Source organism: Lates calcarifer, linkage group LG21 (genome assembly GCF_001640805.2).
Source record: "Lates calcarifer isolate ASB-BC8 linkage group LG21, TLL_Latcal_v3, whole genome shotgun sequence".
Lineage (NCBI taxonomy): Eukaryota > Metazoa > Chordata > Actinopteri > Centropomidae > Lates > Lates calcarifer.
This window is the reverse complement of record NC_066853.1, coordinates 13,016,066-13,041,845: the sequence shown is the minus strand read 5'-3', so window position 1 is coordinate 13,041,845 and position 25,780 is coordinate 13,016,066. Positions and strand designations below refer to the sequence as shown.

Genomic DNA, 25,780 nt, shown 5'->3' with positions numbered 1-25,780 from the left:
CCATGCATGTGACTGCTTTATCTGCTGATCAGAGTGATGGCCTGTGGAAAGAAACTGTTCATCTGTTTATATTTGTTTCGGTGTGCATTATTCTGCAGCATCTACCAGAGAAAATATGTCCGTTTTTTACACTTTGCAAGTTTATAAAAAAGGTCCTGTCAAGTATAAAACCTGTGCGCCAGAGACTGATACAAGCGGCGTTTTTACATACAGTCTATGAGGAAAAGGCGTGTAACGCCCCCTACAGGCACAGGTCTGCACAGACCAGTAGTTTGTAAACGGAGGAGAGGAGGCGTGTGACGCTCCACCACCATCGTCTTTACCCAACCGAGAACAACCCCAGTGTGTGTCGGTGGTCAATAAAACAGGTAAACAGAGATATTTAAAACGATGCTTGATGTGTCATGTGGCTGTATTTCATGTTTTTTTGGTGTTAACGTGGCTGTTGCTCACGCGTTGTCTCTAACGTCCCTGCAGACGCGCTAAGCTAAGCTAAGCTAGGCTAGGCAAGACTAGCGGTAATGCTAAGTGGCTAACAGCAGCATAGCGTTATATAGGCCCAGGCTACATGCGCAGCCAGGCCGATGTGCATGCTAAGAAACTCCTCGATAACTTTGACAACATTTATTTCACATCCTGCTCGACCCTGTAAGCGATAGCAGGGAGGCGCAAATGACCGTATTAAATGGACAGTTAATTATAGATAATCAGAGCTGTGGTGTGATGAGCTTGTCAGCGTTGATATTGAGTAGATAGCTGTGTTAGCTTTTTAGCTCCAGGTGGCTTGTTTGCTGCTGCTGTGAACTACTAAACACACACGTAATGACAGGGATAAGATCAGCATAACATTTAGTAACAACAGTCCATGTTTTACAGCCCAGTCATAAGTTGTGCATGTTACAATAGTAAACCACCAGTTTGAGAAGTTTATCAGAAATATTAAAAAAACGTCCCAAACTATTGGCAGTAAAATGCAAAAACGCAGCAGCTTTTATTTTTGTTTGTTTAATTTGTTGGATTGAATGTCACTTTTCTCTGCAGGACCAAATAGTATTTGCTACAGTCGGCTTAAAATGGTCAGGACAAGTGAGTGTCTAAAACCATCGATTTATTTATAAACAGTCAAGTTTAAAATAATCCATGTAATTATAGCTGACCAATAAGGAAAGAGTAGCACTAAGGCTATGCATATAACTAAAAAGGTTCTTTGATATCAATAAATATGTCGCCAAATCTGTAACGGGGAAAATCGCGTGAAGTTGTCAGAAGTTTATTACACTGGTCTTTATATTTCCAAGAAGTGAATGTGTACCTTTCAGTTTTGAGTTTCTTCTCAAAGTAATCTGACTCAGAGGCGACTTTATATTGTTTATTTACGCAACTTTTTAGTATCATTAACTGGAGTAAATTATGTTGGATAATCATCAGTATTAATACCACAGACCAAATTGAATGAATGTATGAAGTTTTTAATTTCCCATCACAACATGAAAATGGTCCAACTCAGAAAGGATTGCATGACACACAATAATATGACATTCAAACAACAGCTCCTGACAGCTGACAAATAAAAACCTGATTTTGTTTTATTTTCATATTTCCAATGTCTCTCCTAAGAAAGTAATCTTTTTTAGTTTTAATGAACCACCTCTTTATTGAGTTATAACACAAAGGACCATACCAAACAAAGTGCATTCACTTCTAACTCAGAAGTCATGCTGGCAAAGCAGATCATGTTCCAGATTAACTTTCACATCATTTTCAGATCTAAAGTCAGTTTGATTAAACCAAATGTTTTTAGTTTTGACTTAGTGACTCTGACATATTGGTTCCGATTTATTGCTAAAAGTGTTTTCTGCGCTCAGTGAAATTATGTGTCACATTTTGTGTCATGGGTGAAACTCTAACTGAGCCTTGGCATTGGATTTTCAGATGTATTGATTGTGTTATAATGTGTCATTTTAATGAGGAATAATTGCAATAAACAGCAGAGGAGTTATGCTTAAAGTATTCATTTTAAAAGAAATGACAAGGGAGCCAAAACTTTCGTGCAGTGACCTCTCAGAAGAGCTTTGTCTTTGCAGCTTGTCCCAGTCAAAGATTTATTTAAAATTAATTTTTTAAAAAAAGTCTTTGTACATCTCTCTTCTGTCTCTTCCATTCTCATCTCTGTCTTTGATTACCTCACATCATTGTATGCTTTCTCTTTCTCCTCTCTCCCATCCTGTCTTTGCCTCTCTGCAGCAGCCGTGCCCCGCCGCGCCCCCACCCCCAGCGGAGCCGTCATGTGGCAGGAGGCCCGCAAACATGAGCGCAAGCTCCGTGGCATGATGGTAGACTACAAGCGCCGAGGCGAGCGCCGGCGAGAATACTACGAGAAGATAGTAAGAGACTTTGTCACCTAGCTGAGCAACGTATGCAGAGATTTAATATTATTTCTGTTATACTGAAGCTCTGTGGCAGGAAGCCTCAAATCAGATTGTCTGGGTTCGGTGTGCTGTCTGCTTTCTATTTCTGACTGTTTTTGTTCAAGCTGTTTAAATGGGGTCTAATTTAGACCTGAAATGACAGATGAATACTCTCAGACTCTCACAAACAGCATTTAAACAATAAAGAAAAGATTTGTGAGCCAAATTTGGCCTCACTTCACAAGACACTGTACCAACCACATGCATGGCCTAAATTATCTTTCTTGTTTGAATAGACAACTTACTTAAAGAGTTAAAGGGATGCAAAGGATAATATTTTTCACTATTTGGTTGATTATAAGATGGCATGTTATTGTCTTCTGACTGCCCCTCATTTTGTTTTGACAGAAAAAAGATCCAGCTCAGTTTCTCCAGGTGCATGGCCGAGCATATAAGATTCATCTAGATCCTGCTGTGGCGCTGGCTGCAGAGAGCCCCATCAACATGTGAGGAAACACACACACACACACACACAGTCACCACGCAGTTTATTAGGAACACCTGTTCATTCATGAAATTATCCGACCAGTTCAGGAACTTCATTAATGTTCACATCAAATGTAAGAATGGGGAAAAAATGTGATCTCAGTGACTTTGACTGTTGCATGGTTGTTGGCGCCAGATGGGCTGGTTTCAGTATTTCTGAAACTACTAAATTCACTTGGAGTGGTGTGAAAAACAGCATCCAGTTAGCTGCAGCTCTGTCGACGTAAACACCTTGAGGTCAGAGGAGGATGGCCAGTGGTCTCCTCACTCACCAGATCTGAATCCAAACCAGCACCTTTGATATGTGGTAAAACAGGAGATTAGCAGCTTGAATGTGCAGCTGACAAATCTGCAGAAATGATGTGATCACAAGTCTCCAACATCTTGTGTAATCCATGCCACGAAGAACAGAGGCTGCTTTGAAAGCAAAGGGAGGACCTACACAGTAGTAGTATGGTGTTTCTAATTTAGTGCTTGGTGAGCTTACAGTAGACACTTACAGTAGACATGCACAGTACTGGTGGGATCATGCCAATGAGATTACAACCTGTTTTCTTTTCTCTTGTTTTGTCTAAAGGATGCCATGGCAAGGAGACGCCAACAACATGATTGACAGGTTTGATGTGAGGGCTCACCTGGACTACATCCCCACCTACACACCTCCACTGCTCAGCACATCGTAAGTCTTCACATTACCTACAGCCACATTCAACTCCAGAAGTGTAAATGGAATATTTTATATTTAATTAATTTTGTTATGATTGTACATAAGGAAATTGCTGTGGACATTCATGTGTGCTCCACAGATTATTATACATGTTTGCATTTAAGGAGAACAAAAGTCATAAATTCAACAGATTAACAATACATAACATAAAATCATCTTTCAAGAGAGTGCATCAAGCATTAAGCAGAAAGGTTTTGGTGTTTTGTTTGTTTTTATTAAGTTGCTCTTTCATTCTCTTGTTTCATCCTGCTGCAATCGACAGAAGAAAAAACATTTTGACATGAGAAGCACATGTTTAATAAAATGTAAATTAACTGTGTGAAAAAGTCATTTACCTACAGCAAAAGGAATTGGTGATTAGATTAAATTAGATTAGATTAAATCAGATACATCACTTTAATTTTTCATTGTGAAAATCATGGTTGGGTTACGTTAATTAATTGTCTTTATTTGGTATTACTGTTATGGAAGTTATAAATGGTCAACAAAAAGTGACATTAATTAAATTATTGGTGTCCTGCTGATTTTCTGTCATTCTTGTGGTATTACATAAGTCTTGCATTTAATTTGGTGAAACCTACAGAACCCCTGAAAATGCTCAGTGTGGTGAGATTTGTATTTTTAGTATTTAGTGAAGTAGTAAAGCAACCCTCTGCTCTTTGTTGTGCACAGAACCCCAGAGCAGGAGATGGAGGAGAGGAAGTGTAACTATGAGCGTTACAGAGGCCTTGTGCAGAACGACTTTGCCAACAGTGAGTATTAAAAACCGTGGTCACTGATGTTCAGTCAAATTTCATTCCACTTTTAGAAGCTACATCACCAGTGAATAACATAGATTAGGTCATCATTTGGTTTCATGATGCAACACTGATGTGCTGCATACAGTATGTGCTCTTAATGTACTATAATAGTCCTCAGTGGGTGTATTTTGCAGTTGTGTTGTGCTCTCAAACTCCCTGTTGTCCTCCCGCAGTCTCCGAGGAGCAGTGTTTATACCAGATCTACCTGGATGAGCTCTATGGTGGCCTGCAGAAACCAAATGAGGAAGAGAAGAAAAAGTATGTCATTTAAAGTTGCTGTTTCAGCCCTACACTGCATGTAAATTTGTGGTTGTTACAGTTCGTTTGCTCTGTGGAGCATTTACGGCACCATGTGACGATAAATCTTTTTGTGCAGGCTGGCTGAGAAGAAGGCCACCATTGGTTACACCTATGAAGACAGCACTGTGACAGAGCCTGAACCCCAGTCAGACAAAGATGAGGAAAATTCAGAGAACAGTGAATCTGAAGAGGATGAGGGCATCCCAGATATTGGTGAGGAAATTAGTTTGGCACTAATGAGATTAACACATGATTAGAAGAATCAAAACTAACACAAAGATAACACAAAAACAACAGGAAGCAGAGCAGAAATGTGCAGTGAGGCATAACAACAACTCTCTGCCTGTGGGTCTTAGTTTTAAAGAATATAGAAACATACCAGACCCAACTGAGGATCTGTTCTGAAAATGTAAATCCTCTCTGTCTCTGCAAATATTTGTTAAACATGAGTATGAGGCTAAGATTTATTTTGTTAAAAAGAGTTTCGTGTCGTGTGTTTGTGCAGATGTGGAGGTCGATGTCGATGAGCTGAACCAGGAGCAGGTGTTGGACCTAAACAAAATGGCGACCCCATATGGAATGGCTGAAGGAGACTTTGTCAGGTAACATCTCAGTGGTTTATATTGACATGTCTGAAATGTACAGCAATATGGATGTTTTCTTGTGGGTAGTTTTCATATTGTAATGTAATGTTATTGTTGAGTTGGAAATAATGCTGTGAATTTGTTACCTGCTTGTCAGGATGTTGAGGAAAGACAAGGAGGAAGTGGAGGCGATCAAACATGCCAAGGCCCTGGAGGCGGAGAAGGCCATGTACTCTGTAAGATGACATCCACTGAATATGTGTCTGTGTGTGTGTCACGTATTTCAGTTGCAACTTTGTAATTTGTGTACATATGATCATCGCAGGGCCGGCGTTCTCGCAGACAAAGGAGAGAGTTCAGAGAGAAGAGGCTAAAAGGTAGACAGATCAGTCCACCAAGGTAAAAAATTATGTTGTCTGTAAAGGTTTTTCCCTCATTTAGAGTCCACTTTCCTTTAAACTTGTTTAACCTTTGTCCTTGTCCTCCTGGTTTTCAGCTACGCCAGGAGAGACAGCCCAACGTACGATCCCTATAAACGGTGAGTTAACCCACTGTTTTGTCCTCCTCCTCCTTTGGTTTCCTCAGCTGTTGTCCATATCTGTCTTTGAACTTTACTTTCTGTTCTCTCTCAGGCCAGAGTCAGAATCCAGCTCTGAGTCTCGGTCACGTTCTCGGTCTCCCGGTCCAGAGAAGATCACCTTCATCACCAGCTTCGGAGGCAGCGACGACGAAGCTGCAGCAGCAACTCAAACTACCGCTCCTCACTCTGGCCACGCCCCCTCCAACTTGCAGCACCCTGCAGGTCATAGCAGGGGCTCCCGGTCGGTAACTTTCCCTCTTCCTGGCTTTTCATTGGTTATTTTCTTCTTGCAGTCCTTATATTCATTGAAATGACCACAGCTGTTGACGCAGAAAGAATACTGATTGATTTTTGTGGTAGGTGAGGTGGATAAGTTCACAATCAAATAACATATTTCAAATAGTTGCTGAGGAGTGACAAATAGGACCTATTCAACTGAGCATGTGCAGAGAGAAAAAGTGTGTGATACAGTAGTTTTAAGCTTAGACACATATTTACTTCTTTATGACTGTGCATGTAACATTGTGGTAAAACACAGAAAGCTGCAGTTTTATTATCTGGTGATTTTTGCCTCTATTAACCATGAAACCGTAAGATTTTTCAAAAACAAGAAATCAGAAATTTTCTTCAGATAGGCTAGGTGCTGGGCTGGTGTTGTTACTAAAACACCGTCTCTCTCTTTGCTCAGGAGACGAAGGTCATCCTCCAGTCGTTCCCCTTCCTCCTCCTCCCGCTCCTCATCCCGCTCCTCCTCTCGCTCATCTTCCCGTTCACGTCGAGCCCGACGAGGACGGGGGGGTGGAAGAGATGGTCGTCGTTCCCGGAGCCGCTCGAGGTCGAGGCGGCGTTCGAGATCTCACTCCAGAGGCAGAGGAGGGAACGGAGGAGGTGGATCCTGGAGGAGACGCGACTGGACGCGATCGCGGTCCAACGACCGAGATAGAGAGCGAGAAAGGGACAGGGACAGAGACAGGGACAGGGACAGGGATAGGGATAGGAGACGATATTCAGCACGCAGGCGAACAAGGTAAGACTCCTCACTGACCACCATCATCACTGTAGTTAGTATTTTTTAAATGCATGTTTGTAAAATGTGGCCTCATCCTTTCTGTCAGGTCCCGTTCCAGCTCACGGCAGGGGGGCAGTTCCAGGCGAGGGGGCCGGAGCAGTGGAGGCCACCGGCGAGGAGACAGCGGCAGCCGCAGCCCCTCTCAGTCCCCCAGCCGCCCAAACCACAGTCCCTCCCCTGCTCACAGAGGAGCCCAGCCCTCTACCACCACCATCTCTGACAAGCTAAGAAAGTAAGAGGCCCATGTAAACAGGAGGGAGGCAAGAATTTGCACCATGTATTATTTTTAGAAGTTCTATAAGAATATATCCTATTCTGCACCACAGCCACGAAATCACCGTCAATGCAGCAATGCAATGTCATGAAGCCAGAAACAACTTATCAGGGGCTGTTATGTATTGATCTCTTTGTAATGCTTTAAAAGCCTTACTTACCCTTCAGCATTAAGACGTGTAGGAAAGTCGATGTTTGTATATAAATCAAGCTGTCTTCATCACCTCAGATAATCGTTGTCTTTTTCTCTCTCTTCTCTAGGCCTGATACTGCGGGTGGTAAAGAGACGGGAGCTGCCAAAGTCAGTAAGAATTTGATCTAGCTGGGTTTCTTGCTAAAGCCTACGCCTCCCTCATCCCTGACAGGCTGACATGGTTGTCCACCAGACTGGGATGTAAAAGCCATTGTTCCCCACAGAGAAAAAAAAATGATATGATTTTTGTTTTTTCTCCCCCACCCCCACCCCAAAAGTGGACATACTCTGCTGTCAAAGCCCTGCATCTACTCTGAAATTACCATTACAGTATTCATGCCAACCTGCCAACACTGACAAATGACTGAATTAATGCTGCCATCTCTGTATGGAGTGAACTTTTAGACACCCTGTGAAGTCATTATTTATTGTTTCGACTGTGCTTTTAGTCTGGCTGGTACATACATGTATATACATACATATATACATGTGGGTGAGAGAGAGTGCAGCGTCTTTTTATATATCTGTTTGTCATCTCAAATACACTCACACATCAGTGGCCCTAAGAGGAAGAAGAGGACTTCTTTCTCTTATGACCATGTGTCTTGTTACAACTTCAGTTTTGGCCAAGTGATCACAACTGACGCTGTCTAGTGCGGCTCTGATGAGAAATGAGATGGGTGTGCTCTGGACAGTCGTATCTGGGCTTGTTTTAACGAGCAGTGGAGCACGCTCTGACTCTTGAAATGAAGTGCTCAATATCCCACCTACACATTTAGGAGAAGAAGGGGAAGTTGGACATTTTGGTAAATTCACTTATTTTCTGTCTTGCTGACAATTAGATGTCTGTATGCTAAATATGAAGCTAGTTGGATAGCTTGGTGCTGAGACTCGAGACAGGGGAAAACACTGAGTCTGGCTCTGTTCAAAAGGAACCCACCTGTTAGCACTTCCAAAGCTTACCTTTCAAGATGTAGTATCTTGTTTCTGTGCAAAAACAGAAGTGTAAAAATGACAATTTGCTTTTAGTACAGGGGCTGTGTGTCTGCCCTTTTTTTTTTTACATTAAACAAACAAGTAATGTGTTAATTAATGAACTTTAGAGGAAACAGTAGCTGTATTCTGTTACTTTTGGACAGAGCTGGGCTAACTGTTTCCTTCTGTTTCCAGTCTGAACTAACCAGCTTCATGTTTTGAGCAGAGCCACGAAGCGCTATCAATCCTCTCATCTTAATAAGCGCATTTCCCAAAATGTCAAACAGTTCCTTCAGGACTGAAATACATTCTGGACCGTTTGTTGTCCTGAACCGGCCTTCCCTCTCTCTGAAAACATTTGAACACGTTCCAACAGTCAAACAGACAAATACAGAGGTCGTAATCTGCTTTTCTGTTAAACTTGCCTGCAGTGTTGTGACCTGCAGTTTTTCTTGCCTGGCCAGGTTTAAACAGCCCAGTGATGGGAGTGGCACTGACTCTGTCTGAACTCTGTTGAACTCACTCACCGGACCTGAACTTGCTCTTGTTTCACTTTCCGACCCTCTCTCCTCCATTTCTCTTATCCCTCTGACAGTATTCGTACATATTAGTAAATAAGTAAATATACTGTGTAAAGATTCATGTAACTGGATCCTGTCCTGCATCTAAACTGTCCCACAGCAGCTGTCAGCCGCAGCCACAACAGCAGTGTGTCTCTTGTCCACACACTCACATGCACGTGCACACAACCCGTTTAGCCAGTGGTATTCCAGTGAGCCTGTTGACTTAACAAACATCACATGAAATTAATTTGTCTTTGGCCTTTTTATCTCCAACAGCAACAGAACATAAAGGTGATAGTATCGATATAGTATAACAACACGGTACCTTTGATCTTATCCTTTCTCACACGCATTCACACACTCTCTCACACACACACACACATGGTTGTCAAGCTGTGAGAGGATGTGCTAACACAGTTGTGTCACCTGCAGCCCAAGATGACCCCACAGGAGCGGCTGAAGCTACGAATGCAGAAGGCACTAAATAAGCAATGTGAGTACAGCCAAGCAGAGAGTGTTTGTGGTTTGTGCACAAGTTCAGAAATGGTACAGTGCAGACCTCGGAGTAGTGACCTTGTTGAGATGTTGTACAGTTTCTCACATGCAAATCACAGATGTTAAAAAAAAACAACTGATTACTTTGTTACTTTTGTTTTCTTTCCCTACCTCAACTTCCTGTGGGTTTTTCCGTGCTGCAGCCAAGGCGGATAAAAAAGCTGCTCAGGTGAAGATCCAGCAGCAGGAACACAAACGACAGGTGTGTGTGTGTGTGTGTGTGTGTGTGTGTGTGTGTGTGTGTGTGTGTGTGTGTGTTTTGTGTGTGTGTGTGTGTGTGTGTGTGTGTGTGTGTGAGAGAGATTGAGTGTATATATTTCAGGTTGAGGTGGAAACTGAGATTCTGTTATCCTCAATTCCCCCTCATTGCTGGGTGTTTATTTTACAGGAACGCGAGGGAGAATTACGAGCCATGGCACGCAAGATACGCATGAAGTAAGACTCTGTGTGTGTGTGTGTGTGTGTGTGTGGAAGTGGACAGTTTGGTATTTGTGTGTGTGTGTTGCAATTGTCTGACCCAGGGGCTCTGCGTTTAGGGAGCGTGAGCGCCGTGAGAAAGAGAGGGATGAGTGGGAACGACAGTACGGGCGACAGAGCCACTCGCCTTCTCCTTCCAAATATGGTAAGAGTTTGGGTTTCTGATCACCAAAGGCCATATGGATCTAATATAATAATGATTGGGTTTGGGTGAGCATGCAGTGTTTATTGTGTGCCTAGTGTTGCATACTCAAACAGAAGTAACCAGATACTTAATCAGCTCAGCCTTTGTCTGATTCCCTGGCATCAGTTTCTGCTCTGACAGTTTTATGGACTTCAAGATGTTCTGGCTTGCTGTTGTTTTGATCGTGGCTCTGTGTCCTTTGTCCCTCAGGCCGAGAATACAACTCATACAGAAGGTATGTGAGAAGCCACAAGAATCTACATAGCTCAGATGAAGCAGAATGAATTATGTTTTTTTTTCTCCACATTAATGCACAAACACTATCACAAAGGCTCATTTGATTGATTTTATTGCTTGTACTTCAGCCACTTGGCTTTTTCTTCACTGAAATGAAGAGTTAGTTTTGAGTCCTGAAACTTGAAAACAACATTGCACACTTAGACTTGAGTGTGAGAAAAATCCTAACCCAGATCCAAATAGATATCTAAAGTAAAACGAAACACTCCTGCAGTTAATTTTCCCATAAAGACAAAAACTACTACCAGTGTGAACCACAATAAATTAAGATACTATTATATATTAAGTTTAGAAATGTTTTAAATTTATCAAGGGTCAGGTCAAGTATTACTGAAGCCAATACTGATATATTTAGATGTGTTTAAAAACTTTTTTTCTGCACCACTCTGAGTGTGAAAATACTCAAACCAGCCCACCTGTCACCACCAATCATACCATGGTCAAAGTCACTGAGATCTTGTTTTCCACATTCTAATGTTTGATGTGAGCATTAACTGAAGCTGCTGACCTGTATCTGCACTGCACAGTTGCTAAAGGATTGGCTGGTTGGATAACTGCATGAATGAGCAGGTGGCACCCCACCTCTAAAATTTTAAATGCAGATAGGAACCTGCCATCGCTCCCAGACCAACATATTTTAAAACATAGAGTAACACAAGACAGCTCTACAACTAATTAATTTAGTTACTTAGTTGCCAAACTTATGATGTTGTGATTATGTTAAATGTTTGTATACATGAATAATGTTTGTAACAATGGAGAAAAATAAGCACCTCCTGTCAATTCATAATTAGCTAACAAAACCAATACACCTGGTAGCACTGTAAGTGGAGGCTGGTGTATAACAGGTGTAATGTTATAAACTGTGTCTTTATAATTTTTTACAAATACTGCACATTCATAAACAGTTTCCTTAAAGCTGCTAACAAATATATCACATTGTTTTAAGCATTTATTATAAAACTTAAAGTGTTTCCAAACATGTAATCCTTCATGCTTATGTGTTTATGTATCTATGAGCAGTCTTGTAATTTACACAGCGATTTGCATCCTTCAGCATCAGCTCCTGTCTTTTCATTTTTCCAGGAGGTCACGGTCTCGATCACGAAGTCCGTACTACAGATACTGAGCCGACAGCTGGAAAATAACATCTACAGTCACTGTCCAGTAAAGAAGATATGAACAGACCAACCGACCAATCTAAATGTGTGTTCTTTGGTACTGTTTATGTCTACAAAGAATAAAACCTTGACCATGATACCTTAGTTTCACTAATTACATCTCTGAGTGGTTCAACCAAGCGCAGTTTGGTCTGCCCTTTTCAGTTTTGCTTCATCTTGTGAAGATCGTCTGATTAAATAAGTTTCTTCTCCTCTGCATGCTCCTTTTTTTCCTTTCCTGCCTGAACTCTTCTCACTGCAGACTTCTTCTGCAGACATTTGCATTTCTTCAAAGTATGTGATACAGAGCAATAACTAAACTTTCACCTTATGTCATCAATGTTCTCCCACATTTTACTTTAGCAAGAAAATACACTAAGGACCGTTTTACACAACCCTCATGAACTGATGTACAGGATTATTTATACACATCCATTTGAAACTTGTTTATGAAACGTTGAAGTCAAAGTTCCTACATTTATTGAAACAATCAACTGCTCTTTTTATACTCTCTGCCCTCTGCCAACTGGTTAACAACCGCAAATAACTTCTTTGTTCTCAGTAATGTGGAATGTTAAATACAGAACAGAAAATAAAACTGACTTTGAAATTATTTGCTCGTTTTCCTTTTTCTTTCAGCCTGGAGATCCACATGTTTATAAAGAAATATTGTTAGTTTTGTTTTGCATACCTTAAATATTTCATCAAATGTCCATCTTAAAATTGCTAGTACATTAGTATATGCTGTTAAAAAGAGACCCCTTATTTGATAACTTCTCAGAGGGTTGCAGTTTGTCACTTTCATCAGTAGGTGGCGACAAACCTCAGATTTTTCAGTTAAAGATGCCTCACTGCGACTTCTCGTTACTGAGCGTATTTCTGCTGAGTTTTGTGGTATTTTTCTGACTTAAAATGTATTCTTTACACCTGTACAACAGCCACAGCTGGTCATCAAGAAAAGGAGAAATGAGCGCTCCCCTAGTTCCGGTTTGGGTTTCGTAGACACCTGTGGGAAACCAGCGAGGTAGTTCCTCGGAGCTGCCGAGGAGGAACTAGATGTTGATTTTCCACCGTCCGATGTGATTGACTCAGACAGTTAAAAATCTTTTGCGTAAAAAAACAGAAAGTGAATGTGTAGGAGGGAAATGATTTATTATTATTAATATTATTATTATTTGAAATCGTTTTTGCAGAGTGTGTTACCCGAGGAGGGGGCGGGGTCAGGGTCGGAGAGGAGAGAGGAGTGAAGCTGAGCAGCGGTGTCGGTGGCGGGCGGTGCCTACAGTCGCACATGCCCCCTTTTGCCCTCCGCTCGCTGCGGGGGAAGAAGCGTGAACTTGAACGCTGCCTTCACCGCTCAGTGCGAGTCCAGGCAGAGGCCAGTCAGTCTTATCAGTCTGTCCCCCTGCCGCTCGGCTTTACGGTCAACTTATCGGAGAAGGAGCAGCTGGACGGATTCTTCTTCTTTTTGGTTTGGGAGTTTTTTGTTTTGGTAATTTGCTGCTTGAGGTGCCAAAGCCGGAACGGCTCGACGCGATGTCCAGGCGCAAACTTGGAAGCAGACCGCAGCACCTGAGTGCATTTCAAGGTAAGCCGAAGTGAGAGCACCGATGTGCGGGCACGTTGAGGCTGCCGGAGACGGATGTGATGTTGTTGTTGTTGTTGTTTTTTTTCTAAAACAAATTCAGGTCATGGTTTTGTTTTATTGTGCCAGTTTGTGCGCATGGTTTGAATGCGCTCTGGCACCGATTATCTCAGATGTTGAGTAGATATGATGGATGAACGTGTTATTCTTTTAATTTTAAAGCACCGAAAACACTCCTTAAGAGGTTTTAAAGTATCTTTGCGTTTACACGGACCTCGGTCAGGGCAGTGTAGAGGTATTTTAAAGCACTGTGCACACTTTCTGGGCAAATATTTAGACAAGGGCTTGTAATTTTCTCGTGTTTGTCCTGATGTGCACTGTGGCTGCAGTCGAGCTCACAGAGGAAGGACCGGTTTATTGGCACGCTGTTTTCAGAGGCTACAGGTCCGAACACGATGATTAATATTTCCAGGTTAGACGATGATCAAGTTTCTCTGTCTCAGTGTGGGACAGTTTGCTCTCCTCTGCTGTTGGGGCACATCATCAGTTACAAGCCAAGAGACTGGACCCATCACTCCTGTAGACCATGACATACTTTTTAAAAAAATATGTGGCTGATTAAGTAACACTCACAAATAAAAATAAAAATGTCAAACTCCATCCCATTTGATCTGGTTCAGGTTGTTCAAACACAAAAAACAGCGATGCGAGACATGTGATGCTCGAAGGGAAATAAGAGGGAAACTTGAAAAACACAATTTGTTTTTTACAGTTCTCTACTGGAGGCCAGTGGTGCGTGTCTGGTGTGACCACAGGCCCTGACTCAACCCTGTCTCTCTCTCTTTGTGTGTGTGTGTGTGTGTGTGTGTGTGACCGCGCCTTGCAAGTCTGCACAAACAGCGCAGGCCTGAAACAGGAAAGGTGACATTTTTGAGTAACAACTGGCGAGATCCGACTTCAGACTGTACTGTCTGTACCTGTCCCGTGTGCTGTATAGCCGGCCTAGCCCGGGCAGGTGAATCCAGTCCAGGCATCAAGGTGTGCCCATGACCGTGTTGAGCAACAATCTGACTGACCCCTCCTCCTCCTCCTCAGAGAGCTCTACCTGGTCTGATCTGGGAAACTTTCTTAAGCCGTACCCAAAGTTTACACAGCCTCTGAAGAGGTTTGCTTTAAGTTGTGTCCACTGCTTTAGCAACTCTCCTTAGTGTTTTCCCAGGTCTGCAGACTGCATGCATGTCAACCTGCAAACCACATTTTCTCAGGTTGTTAATGTTGAATCAGATGAGCTCTCCTGTACGTTTGTGTGCACAGAAAAAAACACACAGTTGCTGCTCTTATCTCAAACACCTTCAGTCACTTTTTTCTCTTTTATTGCAATCCACTTCCTGTTGAGAAACCCGCTCCCGCTGCCTGTGGCTGGTAGGGCAACATATTATTGTGAGTGAAAGGTGAAAGCCTGAGTCATAATCTTACACTTTTAATGTAATAAAATGACTTATCAGCACATAGTGATTGACATATAACCAGGAGGCCAGTGTGCTTTGCTGAGATGGGCAGTTGGGCTGTTCTCCCTCCCTCTTCCTCACCCCCTATCTCTCTCTCTCTCTCTCTTTCTGCACCCAGCAGCCTCAGTCAGAGCAAGCGGATCTGTTTTGGGTTGGTTAAAGGAAGTGGTCAGTATTGGCTGAGCAGATTGGCCTCTTTGCTTTAGTGCTTACAACTGAAACTAGCACTTCGAATCACCACGCCTGTTTGTTGTTCCACTGAGGTCTAACAGCACTTGTGCCACATAATGCCGAGCGTTGGGGTTGTTAACGTTTGACAGCACGATCAGAGATGGTCCCTCAGCAAAAACCCAAACAGACAGGGACTCTTGGTAGCGGACGGGTGGATCAGCATATATCAGTGTTGTTCACTTTCACTTTCTGGAAAAGTTGGATGTTTAATGTGAAGGATACACTTTTCTTTAGTCCTGATACTTTCTTCCTCTCTTTGTATGGCGAAAGATTTGTGTAAAAGTTATATCTTAGTGTATAAATCCTGGCTTTAGAGAAACCCCCTCTGGTATGAAACTTCTCATAGACACTGTTAACTATCTATGCCCCATGGAGAAGAGGATTTACACACCTACACTGGATGAAATGAAAAAAACAGAGTGATACCCATTTTTTTCTAAAAACTAAAGATTATTTTCAGTATCAGCAGTTTGGTCTATAAAATGTCAGAAAAGTTTGAAAAATGCAAAGGTGACATCTTTAAATGTTTTATTTTTGTCTGATTAACAGTCCACAACCTGAGGACATTCACTTTACTAAGAAAGATAGATTATTCACATTTGAGAAGGTGAAACCAGCGATTTATTTTTTATCTATTTTTTTTATTTATTTTGCCATATTTGCGTGAAAAGTTACTTAAACTAACTGATCTGCTTGTTACAGCTTTGTTGAAAACATCCTTCTTTATTTCTCCTTTCAGTACTTAGGGGCTATAGTGCCTAAATCCCTGTGTCATGAATTTTACTTGTCTGTTAACTGATGGCACCAACCTGGTCCCCATGTTTTTGTTTCACACACCAGTTTCTCTGTTATGTTTACACCATTAAATGTAAGTTAAAAGTAGTCGCCTCCTTTAGTAACTGTAGTGTCTCCCCTCCCCTGCCTATCATGTCTTTCAGATGCCACCGACATGGCAGAGGGCAGCGGCCCATCAGACGACCCGACCCCTGCTCCCCAGCAGGTACGAGTCCCTGACGAGGGTAGCGACCTCCTGACCTGCGGCCAGTGCAGCCAGGCCTTCCCCCTTGCCCACATCTTGGCGTTCATCCAGCACAAACAAGGTGGCTGCCTCTCCCGGAACCAGGCCTCAAATGCCAGCGCCACGCCCCCCTCGCCTGCCAACCGCCATCAGCAGCAGCAGCGTGTCTCAAACGCTGAGCTGGGGCCGGGCTTCATCGAGCTGAGGAGAGGGGGGGCTGCCAGGGACAGAGCCTGGGGGGAGGAGCCTGGCGCGAGAACGAAGGCGGAGCCCAGCAAAGCAGGTGAGCACTCAGAAGAAGACGCAGAGAAAAAGAGGGCAGGTTGCTAATTAGTGACTCTGTTTTTTGTTTTGTTTTATTTTTTTTTTCTCTCTCAACCGCCCTCCTCTTCATTTAACAACTGTTCCCTCTCCCTCCCGAGTCCAGCTCATTAGCTAGCCGTTGCCATTAGCAGACCTGCATGAGTTAGTGACGCACAGGCTAATTGTGTGGAAAGGCTAGGCGTCAGGAGCGTTCAGAGTGCACCGAGGGTCCCCCGAGGGGCCCTGCACTGAGCACCTGAGCTCCACAGCTCCTTCCCATCTCCCTGACTGTCAGTCCTCTGAGGTGGAATGGCCAGGTAAACATGTTTCTCCCTCCCGTCGTCCGCTGCACCCTGGACAACAGAGACATGATGCCACATCCTCTTAGAACCAGCATGGGAGCATGTGTTGGTGTTTATAAAGCCATGCACAGCGTTTCTGAAAACAAGGTTCGTTGGGTTGAATTCACCCTTCTGCGGTGTGAAACGGGTCAGAGATGTGTTCGTGCGGCTCTCCTCGCCGTCATGACACTGTAATGGAGGACATTGCATCATGTGCAGCTCCTCTGCCATCTCCCACTGTTCTGCCTCGGGCCGAGCCACCTGAGCTCCTGGGAATCTCCTCCTTTCCTCCTGCTTTTTCTCCATCTTATGCATCATCTTCTCTCTCTTCTTGCGCTTTGTTTTCATATTTTCTGTCTCTTAAGGCGTCCCTCTCTTCTCGCTCCGCATAAAATTGTATGATACATTGTATGATACTTTAGCACTGATTTTCCTAAGTGGTCTTTTCTCTTCACACCTTTTCTTTTTTCTTTTTCACCTTTTGTTTGTTTGTTTTTAGAGAAGAGGACTGACTATGGACACTGTGGTGGATGCTAAATATAATAGGGGGTCAAGCTCACTAAAACTCAATCATCCATTCATGACTTCTCATTAAAATCCTATTGAAAAAATTAATATCCAGTTGCTGAGCACCGTGTTGGAGTTGCTGTGTTTTCCCTGCAAAGATCCCCTGTAAGATGTGTTTGAAGGTCACTCTGCGTATGCAAAGAAAGCGAACGCTGGGGGTGTCGTAAATGATTGCAAATGGACAGTGCGTCTTGCGACACACTCATAGTAGGTACAAATGCCCCTTTGCACATTTTGAAACACTCCTCTGTCATGTACACACACGTTAGCAGTTCCTTCCTTTGTGTAACGCTCAGGGGACGGGTGCACGCACCATTTCCGTTTGTCCACAACCTCTCTTGTTTTTCTATTTCAGTCAGTTTTTTCTTTTCTTTTTCTTAACTCTCTCACTACATCTCTCACTTACAGCCATGAGTTTGGTAATTTGGTGCCCGCAGAATTATACGACAAACCTGACACGTGCGCGAGGGGAAAGAGCATGACAGCTTGTGAATAATGCAAAAGTGGATAAGTTTGGATTAAAGTTTTATTAGAGATTTGTTTCGAGTTCCTGATTGTAATTTTTTTTACCCAGCTTCCAGTGTTCTTATCTCCTCAGATTTTTATGAGTTGTGACATAAAGAGTTTGCACGTTAAAAGAAGCAGCGGAGAGCAGTAGGAAGTCTTGTTTTGCTTGAGTGGCGAAGCTGTTTTTTTGTGGGAGGGAAGCCGAGCATCTGAATCTTCTGAGATGACTGGAAGTGAAAGAGCAGTTATCCCACAACAGATAGCTCCTCCATCCATTTTCTGTATTCAAGAGAGAGGAGCGGAGAGAGAGAAAAAAGGGGGTAGAGTGGGATGGATTACTGACGAGCCGCGTGCATCTGTCTCATTCCTTTTTATTTATTCTCCTTGTTTGTTTTTTCCCCCCTCATACACATCCACCTCCCCCATCCCTCCTTATTTCTTCCCCCCATCTTCAACACACTTTCGCTTTGGCCTCTTTCAATCCACCCCCCACACCCCATCCACCCACCCTCCCCCGCTACTCTCGCTTTCTCCCCCCCCCCCGCCTCCCAAGGGAAAAGAGATTCTGCCTGCTGCTCGTTAGTGCTCCCAGCCAATCTGCATTTTTAATTAGTAGTTATTGCTTCTGCTTAATATTCAAGTGCTACCCCGGGCCAAATGGGAATCCTTACAAAAAAAAAGAAAGAAAAAAAAGCGAGGAGTGAGAGGGGAGAGAGGCAAGGAAAGAGAAACTGGCTGGGTATTGTGTTTCACTCCAGGACCTCAAGACAAAAGCCCCCCACCCCCCCACCCACCCTCCTCCTCACCTCAGGGAAAGATTTGGAGGGTTTTGGGGAGGGAGGGGGGGTGGGCAAAGGGGTGAGGAGAGCCAGGGTTGGAGGATGGGTCTCAAGTACAATCCGAAGGGGTGACATATTTTCGTGGTGTCTCTCGGCCCCCACGTACTACATTATAATCTTTTTATCTCATTTTCTTTTTATCTCCTGAGCCCTGACCTACCTATCTATCTGTCTCTTTTTTTTCCCTTTCCTCTGCTCTCACTCTTCACCCTATTTTTAAAAGAAGCATCTCAACTTCTCCTGGGTTTCTCCTCGGGGCTAGGTTAAAGGACACGAACGCCGTGGCTCCTCTCCTCGTCTCCAGACGGAGGGAGGGCGGGAGAGAGGGGAGGAAAAAGAAAAAGAAACAGTTGCTCTCTTTTTCATCTTCACTCTCCTCCCCCCCTCCAGTAAAATACAGAAGGATTTGACTTGAGGAAACATGAAAGAGGCTTATACCAGAGTCGGCTTTGAACCTCTCCAGAAAAGAAAAAAAAAAGAACTGTTTTCCCCCTCAATTTGGGGATCTTCTCTCCAATTTTGATTTATGCAGAAAGGCCTCATTTGTCAAGCAGGCTGAGTCAGTGCCTGATTTGCATAAAGCGTTCGTTTTCTGCGTTCTGCTAATTAGCAATTTGCAGCTTAATTGGAGAGTGGCTCTCGGTGAGGAGACAAAGCTATCCACATATGAAAATATCTCCAGATGTACTTTGCTCTGTTGGCCTCTCAGCTTCTGTTCTGCTTCAGGTCCAACTCTTCTTTCCTATCACTTTTTACTTGTTTTCTTCTTTCCTTGCCCAGTTTCCGGGTTCACCTGGCTCCTCCTCTTCATCCTAGATTCATTTGAGCCCTCACCAATCTGTCTGCGCTACTCCCCTTTTAAGATTACGTAGTTATCATTCTGACACTCACGTTCAAGCTCAGCTTTCATAACTTTAAAGGTGTAGTAATCTGTATCTTTATACTGACAGGGCATCACATGACTTCTTGTATGTGAAAAAGGTTACTCATAGTGATGAAACCACAGATAGTTATCACTCAATTCTTCAGTTCCCTTCAGGTCAACAGAGTTCTGTAGCGTCTTTACACTCTTTGTTTTCATTTCCAGCCTGCAGCTTCACTCTCGCCTCTCTTGCTGCATTGTTTGCGGCTGCATCTGTCAGCAAAAAGCCCTAAAAATCCATAACATGCGCTACATGTTCAGCACCAAATGGCATTTAGCATCTAGCAGGTGAGAATAATGGAGCATTTAGCAGCTAAAGAGCTGGTGGCTACCAAAAACAGAGTTAAAAAGAGAGGGAATACAGGGTCTGGATTCATCAGGTGGACATAAACACAACTCCATTATAAATATTAGTGTCACTGTGTGTGATGTGTAAAAGGAAGGATGTGCCAACATATCAACTGAGTGGATCTGTTATTGCAGGTTTAATTTCTATGAATTTACCTCCTGTTGGAAGCCAAGACATTTCAAAAGATCTTCTCTTCACTAACATCCATTAATCAAAATCGCTAACTCTGCTCTGTCCATCTTTTTTTTTCCATTGCCAGAGGAGCCGTCCTATTTCACCTGCCAGCAGTGCGAAGGCGTGTTTTCATCTGCATGGGCGCTCTTACAGCACGCTCAGCACACACACTCCTTGAGCATCTACCAAGAGGACCTGGAGGGTGACGCAGACATGAGAGGAGGAGGAGAAGGTCTTAAAGAGCACAAATCTGCTGCAGCCACTCTGGACCCACGCCACCTGAGCCAAGCTCTCGCCTCTGCCTTTCAGCCCTCCGCCCTGCGCCTCGGTCGCTCCCGTCAGACACACGCCACCTCCACCTCCACCTCCTCGTCCAGTAATGTGCAAGCTCTGAACTTTTCAGTGCGGCTCAGGGAGCTTGCCGAGGGGAATAGTAACACTGCCGGTAGCTCCCCCGGAGGCCTGGTGCTGTCTCCGTCCTCTTCTCCGCCAGCGGCTTCTCCCTTTCCTCAGACCGGGTTCCTCCAGGCCGACTTCCACTGCGAGCTGTGCAACCAGAACTTCCAGTCCCTGCGCGCCCTCTCAGCCCACCGCCGGACTCACGCCTGCGAGAGGCCCTATCACTGTGGAGTGTGCGGGCAGGCCTTTGCCCAGAGTGGCCAGCTGGCCCGTCACATAAGGAGCCATCACAGGGAGGCCGGAGGTGGAGGAAGTGGATATGAGCCGGTGGAGATGGTTGTGATGGAGGAGGATGTAGGGAGGCAGGGGATGAGAGGGAGGTTTCAAATGCAGCCAGCTGGAAACATTGGAAAGGGAATGGTTGGTGTAGATGTAAGGGCCCAGGGCCCCTCGGAGCTGGACCTGACCCTGCCCAAACACCCCTCCATAGCCTCAGGCCTGATGATGCTGACCTCGCAGGTTAGGCCGTCAGACAGGGAGCTGCTGAGGCTGTACCAGCGCCAGAGAGAGGGGGTAGAGGGAGTAGAGGAGGAGGCAGAGGGGCAGGGGGAGCCCCAGCACACCTCACCCTGCGCCAGCCCCTCTGAGGGCTCGCTGGAGAGCGGAGAGACGGGAGGTAGTGGCGAAAGCGGAATCGCCAGCGGCAACTGCACACCCAAACGTCCCGAGATGGGCGACAGAGTGCGAGGGGTCGGGGAGTGGGAGAACGAGAGAGGGGAGATCATCGAGAGGGAGAAAGACTGGAGCTCAGTCAAAGTGAGTGAGGCTGTGCAGGAGTGGCAGAGGGAGAACGAGCGGAGGAGCGTAGCAGGAGGTGTCAGCGCAGGAGGAAACAACAATATTACTACTGCTGGCTCAGCTGGTAAAAAAAAGAAAGACGAGGCCTGCGAGTACTGTGGTAAACAGTTCAGAAATAGCAGCAACCTGACTGTGCACCGCCGCAGCCACACAGGTGAAAGGCCCTACCGCTGCGGCCTCTGCAACTACGCCTGCGCTCAGAGTTCAAAGTTAACGCGCCACATGAAGACCCACGGTGCCCAGGGGGCCAAGGCGTCCTTCCTGTGCCAGCTATGCGCGGTACCCTTCACCGTCTACGCCACCCTGGAGAAACACCTGAAAAAAGTCCACGGCCTGAGCCACGCCAGTGTGGGGGCGTACGCTCAGGCCAGCGCCGCGGACACTTTAGCTGCCATAAAAGCTGAAGAAGAAGCAGCAGTGGCGGTGGTGAAAATGGAGGAGGATGAAGCCAGTTTGGATCGGATAGAGATGGAGAGCAAAATGGAGAGCGATGCGGTGAAAAGCATGGAGGTGGAGGAAGGCCAGAGCCAAGCAGATTATGTGGAAAGCGGGGGGAGTCCGGCCATAGTGGGCGATCTCCCACCTGAGAGCAGCGCAGAAGTGAGCTCAGCTTTGACTTCTGCACCGTGAGAGCTGTTCTCTTTTCACTGATTGACGTTAAAATAGCACTGTATAGGATTTAAGTCACCCTTCAAATAGAAAGAACTCGTCCCATCAGTCAAGTTAAACTGGAATCTAGAGAAGAAGAAGAAGAAGAAGAAGAAGAAGAAGAAGAAGAAGCAACAGCGCTGTGGAAAAGCAGCAGGCAGTTGTGTCCTCCCTGCCAGCACTGAGGCACTCGGCAGCCACGTTGCTCACAATTGTATGCAAAGCTGCTGTCTGAAACTAGGTGCCTACACTTCTTTAGACCACAGAGCAAAAACAAGGCCATGACATTCAGCAGGGAGATTACCAGAGCTCTTGAACAGGAAGTGAACTGCCACAGTCCACACCGACACAGGAAACTGATCACCATGTTGCAGTGCAGGATGCAAAAGACGAGTGATTTATCTCTCTGGTGACCCACTGGACAGGTGGAGACGGATATTAACTGTCAGATAATACAGAGAAAGGATTATATCAAATAATAAAGAAAAAAAACCCTAGCAATAGAACGATGTTAATATATTTTCAGCAGCAGATGGGGAGAGAGGTGATATCATGCTACCTAGCTGTTTTCTTTTGAGAAGACCTTTTAAAGACGTGTTGAACAGACACAGGGGTGAAATGAATCCAAACACTGTCTGCCTGCAGTTTCTCAGACTCCTCTTTTTAAAGGCACTTGGTTGTCACAACACTTGTCACTTAACGTAATGTTTACAGGGCTCTCAGGGGCCTAGCAAGGTTGTGCTCTGACTTTGTGACAGTATGTATGGATGAGTTTCTGTTTTTTTATGTTTGTTTTGTCAGATTTTATAAATGTGAATGAGAAGACTTTAAAGTCTCATCTACTGATGTTTTTTTTTCTTCTCATGATTAGTTTCTATGCATAAAAAACCTGCAATTTTACCTACATGTGAAACGGGTGTGTATTATTTTTCTCAATGTGTACTTAGTATTGTGACGGTAATTCCTCTCTTTCATTGTTTACATTTGTAAAAGGCCGGACTGCTTGAAGCTTGTGCATGTTTTCCAGCCATTTAAAACTGTTCTTTTTTTTCTTCCTTTTTTTTGAGTTTATTCCTAATTTATGAATGCCGCATGTTGGAGATTCTGTAACTGAAAAAAGTCTGTTTCACTGCTGAACTACAGGGTTGAGAGGTGGGGTAGTAGAGAGCTGATTGGTGGAGAGTTTTGTGCGAGCACTTGGGTGAGTGAGTGAATGTTTTTGTGTGTACATAAGACAAAAAAAAAAAAAAAACATCCTCTACTTGAACCCTCTGTACTGTCATCTTGTGTCTTGAGCATGACTCGGCTGGTCGTAATCTCCATGCCGTGCTCGTGATTCAGATTTAAATGCAAGTTAAGCGTGAGGAAACCTGCTCATATAACAGGACAGGGGTCTTCAAGTAGAGTGTTACCAACTTTTTCGTAACTACTGTGATGACTTTGTGTTACTGTGTCTGATTTCTGCTTGCATCCATGTCAGGGAAAACAAATTCTTTTGTGAGTGGTGTAATGAATGGTTATGAGTGAGTGCAGTCTAACTGTTCAGGGATAATATTTTGTACATACTTGCTGTCACTATACTTATTATTGTTATTATTATTAATATTATCTGCCTGTCTCTGTTACATCCGCTTTTCCTAGCATCGTCTCCTTTACGCTGAACACTGGCCGTTGTGAAGCTATACCACTCTGCTGTCTTTGTAAACTTGACACCATTTTGTACCATGTCACGAGGAGCCTCAATAAAGAATTGAGGTGAAATATTCTGTATTGTGGAGTTTGTTTGGGGTTTTTTTTTCTGCCTCCCACCCGTGTCTCTTTCTGCTTGTGGTTGCTTTTCCATGCGTGTTTATTTATTTATTTATTTTTTTCTTATCCTGGGACCCACAACAAAGCAAAACTATTTTTAAATATCTTTTCTCACCAGGATGTTGTCTCAGTCAGTGTGGGTCGTTTCTCTGAGGACCGCAGTCAGCGCTGAGTTATTAATTTTTAATTTGAGTGTTTGGATTAGGGACCCTCACTCCTTGTTTACATCCTTGGGATGTTACTGGCTTTGTGTAGAAACACTGTAATGTAATTCCAGCGGGCGTCTGTGTGTGTGTGTGTGTGTGTGTGTGTGTGTGTGTGTGTGTGTGTGTGTGTGTGTGTATTGCAGTGTGTGTGTTTGCAGATATATTTGAGCTGGTGTCCGTCATCCAGCAGCAGGTTGTGGGATGGGTGCAGCTGAGCTGTGATGGGACACGGGCGACAGGGATTTCTCAGGATACAAAATTGATGGGGGGGGTGGGGGGTTGCGGGGTGGCAGCAGTTTGGTTATTGTTTGTGGGCATGTTAGGAGGCAGAGCAAGGTGGGTGGGGAGTGTCAAGGGGTTGGGATAATTGCTGACTCCATTTTAAGGGCATAAAAACCTCTGCACCAGCATCTCTGGCCTTAACCCTCCCTTCCCACCCACCCCCCCTAATGAAAATGAAGTTCTATGATCCCTCTAGCTCATTAACAGCAGGTCTTTTAATGAGCTTTCAACAGGGTGGGGGCTGGGTAGATGAAGAGGAGGAGTGGGGTGGGAGGTGGTAGTGGTGGTGGGGTTATTGCACCAGATGCACACACGCCCACTCCTACCAATTACCATTGTGTTATAGAGAATGAGAAGGAAGTGAAGACAGAAGCCTCTCAGACCCAGATGAGTCAGTTTGTCCGTTTCACTCCACAGAGACAGAAAAAAAAAATACAAGGAGGGAGGGAGGACAGTAGCAGGTGACAGGTAACATCCTCTGTCTCTCCCTCTGGTAAACTCTGCCCTGCCTGTCTGTTGGGCGCCACAGCCAGCGCCATTTGGTGCTCGTATGGACCCAATTATGTAAGGTAAGGTGATACACGGCAGAACACAGCACAGTAGCCCCTACAGCAAGTGGATATCTTTTCCTTGTCCCCGAGTGCCCTTTGTCTTCCCACAGTACACACCTCTCTCACTGCTGTTCACAAACCCTGCACAGGCCGGTGTCAGCAGCACCCAAACCAGCCAATCACAACATGAAGAGTTAATCGTGTCTGCCAGTAGGAGGGTGAGGCCAACATTGTGTGTGTGTTTTCTGACCAGTGCGTCCCCCTGGGCGGTAGTAATGTGGACTTTGAGATCTAATAGTTGTGTCTCAGCTCCACAGAGAAAGCTTTTGTTGGTGTGGGAGAAGTCACTGTGGGACAGAAACCAGCACTGTCACAGGGGATTTAATATGCTACACACACTTAAACATCTTTTGCTAAATGCTGTATACTACTATGACAAAAAAGATAAATTGATGTAAGGCAAAAGCATGTGGGATTTCAGTCACTGTATCATTGTGCCACAGTTTAAATGTTGAGCTTTCTGCATCTAAATTGCTGCATTACTGTGATACTGTTCCTGCTTCTTTATTGGGTTGTTTGTGAGTTAAAACAAGGAACACTGAAAGTGATTAATTAATTCCTTCAATCTTAATTCATACAAAGAAGGCACAAAGAACAAAAACCAAACATTTAGACAACTTACAAAACTGCACATAAAAGATGATAAACTGTACAAACAAGGGCATCTAATAAACAACAGATAAATTTTTTAAAATGTGGGTTGAAGACCTAGTTAAACTTAAATATGTAATTATTGCAGTGACTTGTACAGTATGTGTATAGTTAGTAGTGGACTCAATTAAATCTTTTAATTCATCTTCAAAAATTAGGTGATCCAATTTCAATTCCTGCTGTAGCTCAAATATTTAAAAGCCTTTTTACTAAGATGTGCAGCAGAGTATCATCTGCATAATCGTGCAAGAAAATACCTTTAAAATGACTTGTTTGCCAAA

The 25,780-nt window shown here is 44.1% G+C and overlaps 2 protein-coding genes across 3 annotated transcripts; both read left to right on the top strand.

Annotated features, from left to right (window-relative positions):
* The first annotated feature begins 228 nt into the window (after nucleotides 1–228).
* On the top strand, nucleotides 229–12,304 carry clasrp (CLK4-associating serine/arginine rich protein). 2 transcript variants are annotated; one of them, XM_018702135.2, is made up of 21 exons: nucleotides 229–368; nucleotides 2,245–2,384; nucleotides 2,817–2,914; nucleotides 3,532–3,633; nucleotides 4,354–4,433; nucleotides 4,655–4,739; nucleotides 4,858–4,994; nucleotides 5,287–5,383; nucleotides 5,523–5,601; nucleotides 5,691–5,764; nucleotides 5,862–5,903; nucleotides 5,998–6,186; nucleotides 6,634–6,972; nucleotides 7,061–7,246; nucleotides 7,549–7,588; nucleotides 9,451–9,511; nucleotides 9,717–9,775; nucleotides 9,962–10,008; nucleotides 10,110–10,195; nucleotides 10,445–10,469; nucleotides 11,618–12,304. In XM_018702135.2, the coding sequence occupies exons 2-21, from the start codon at nucleotides 2,286–2,288 to the stop codon at nucleotides 11,658–11,660; spliced, it is 1,968 nt and encodes a 655-aa protein (XP_018557651.1). In that variant the 5' UTR covers nucleotides 229–368; nucleotides 2,245–2,285; the 3' UTR covers nucleotides 11,661–12,304. The 2 variants fall into 2 exon arrangements, 1 of the variants encoding a protein (XP_018557651.1); XR_001963807.2 differs by lacking the exons at nucleotides 10,445–10,469; nucleotides 11,618–12,304 and having other exon boundaries at nucleotides 7,549–7,592; nucleotides 10,110–10,153.
* A 578-nt stretch (nucleotides 12,305–12,882) lies between these two features.
* znf296 (zinc finger protein 296) lies at nucleotides 12,883–23,701 on the top strand. Its single transcript, XM_018702141.2, has 3 exons — nucleotides 12,883–13,279; nucleotides 15,954–16,316; nucleotides 20,121–23,701. Exons 1-3 carry the CDS (start codon nucleotides 13,228–13,230, stop codon nucleotides 21,920–21,922), a joined length of 2,217 nt encoding a protein of 738 aa, XP_018557657.1. The 5' UTR covers nucleotides 12,883–13,227; the 3' UTR covers nucleotides 21,923–23,701.
* The last annotated feature ends 2,079 nt before the right edge of the window (nucleotides 23,702–25,780 follow it).

Coding starts and splice junctions, on each gene's coding strand:
- clasrp (XM_018702135.2), top strand. CDS start 2,286: ATGTGGCAGGAGGCCCGCAAACATGAGCGCAAGCTCCGTGGCATGATG. Junction 5,904..5,997: donor ACGTACGATCCCTATAAACG/GTGAGTTAACCC, acceptor GTTCTCTCTCAG/GCCAGAGTCAGAATCCAGCT. Junction 7,589..9,450: donor AAGAGACGGGAGCTGCCAAA/GTCAGTAAGAAT, acceptor TGTCACCTGCAG/CCCAAGATGACCCCACAGGA.
- znf296 (XM_018702141.2), top strand. CDS start 13,228: ATGTCCAGGCGCAAACTTGGAAGCAGACCGCAGCACCTGAGTGCATTT. Junction 13,280..15,953: donor GCACCTGAGTGCATTTCAAG/GTAAGCCGAAGT, acceptor CATGTCTTTCAG/ATGCCACCGACATGGCAGAG. Junction 16,317..20,120: donor GGCGGAGCCCAGCAAAGCAG/GTGAGCACTCAG, acceptor TTCCATTGCCAG/AGGAGCCGTCCTATTTCACC.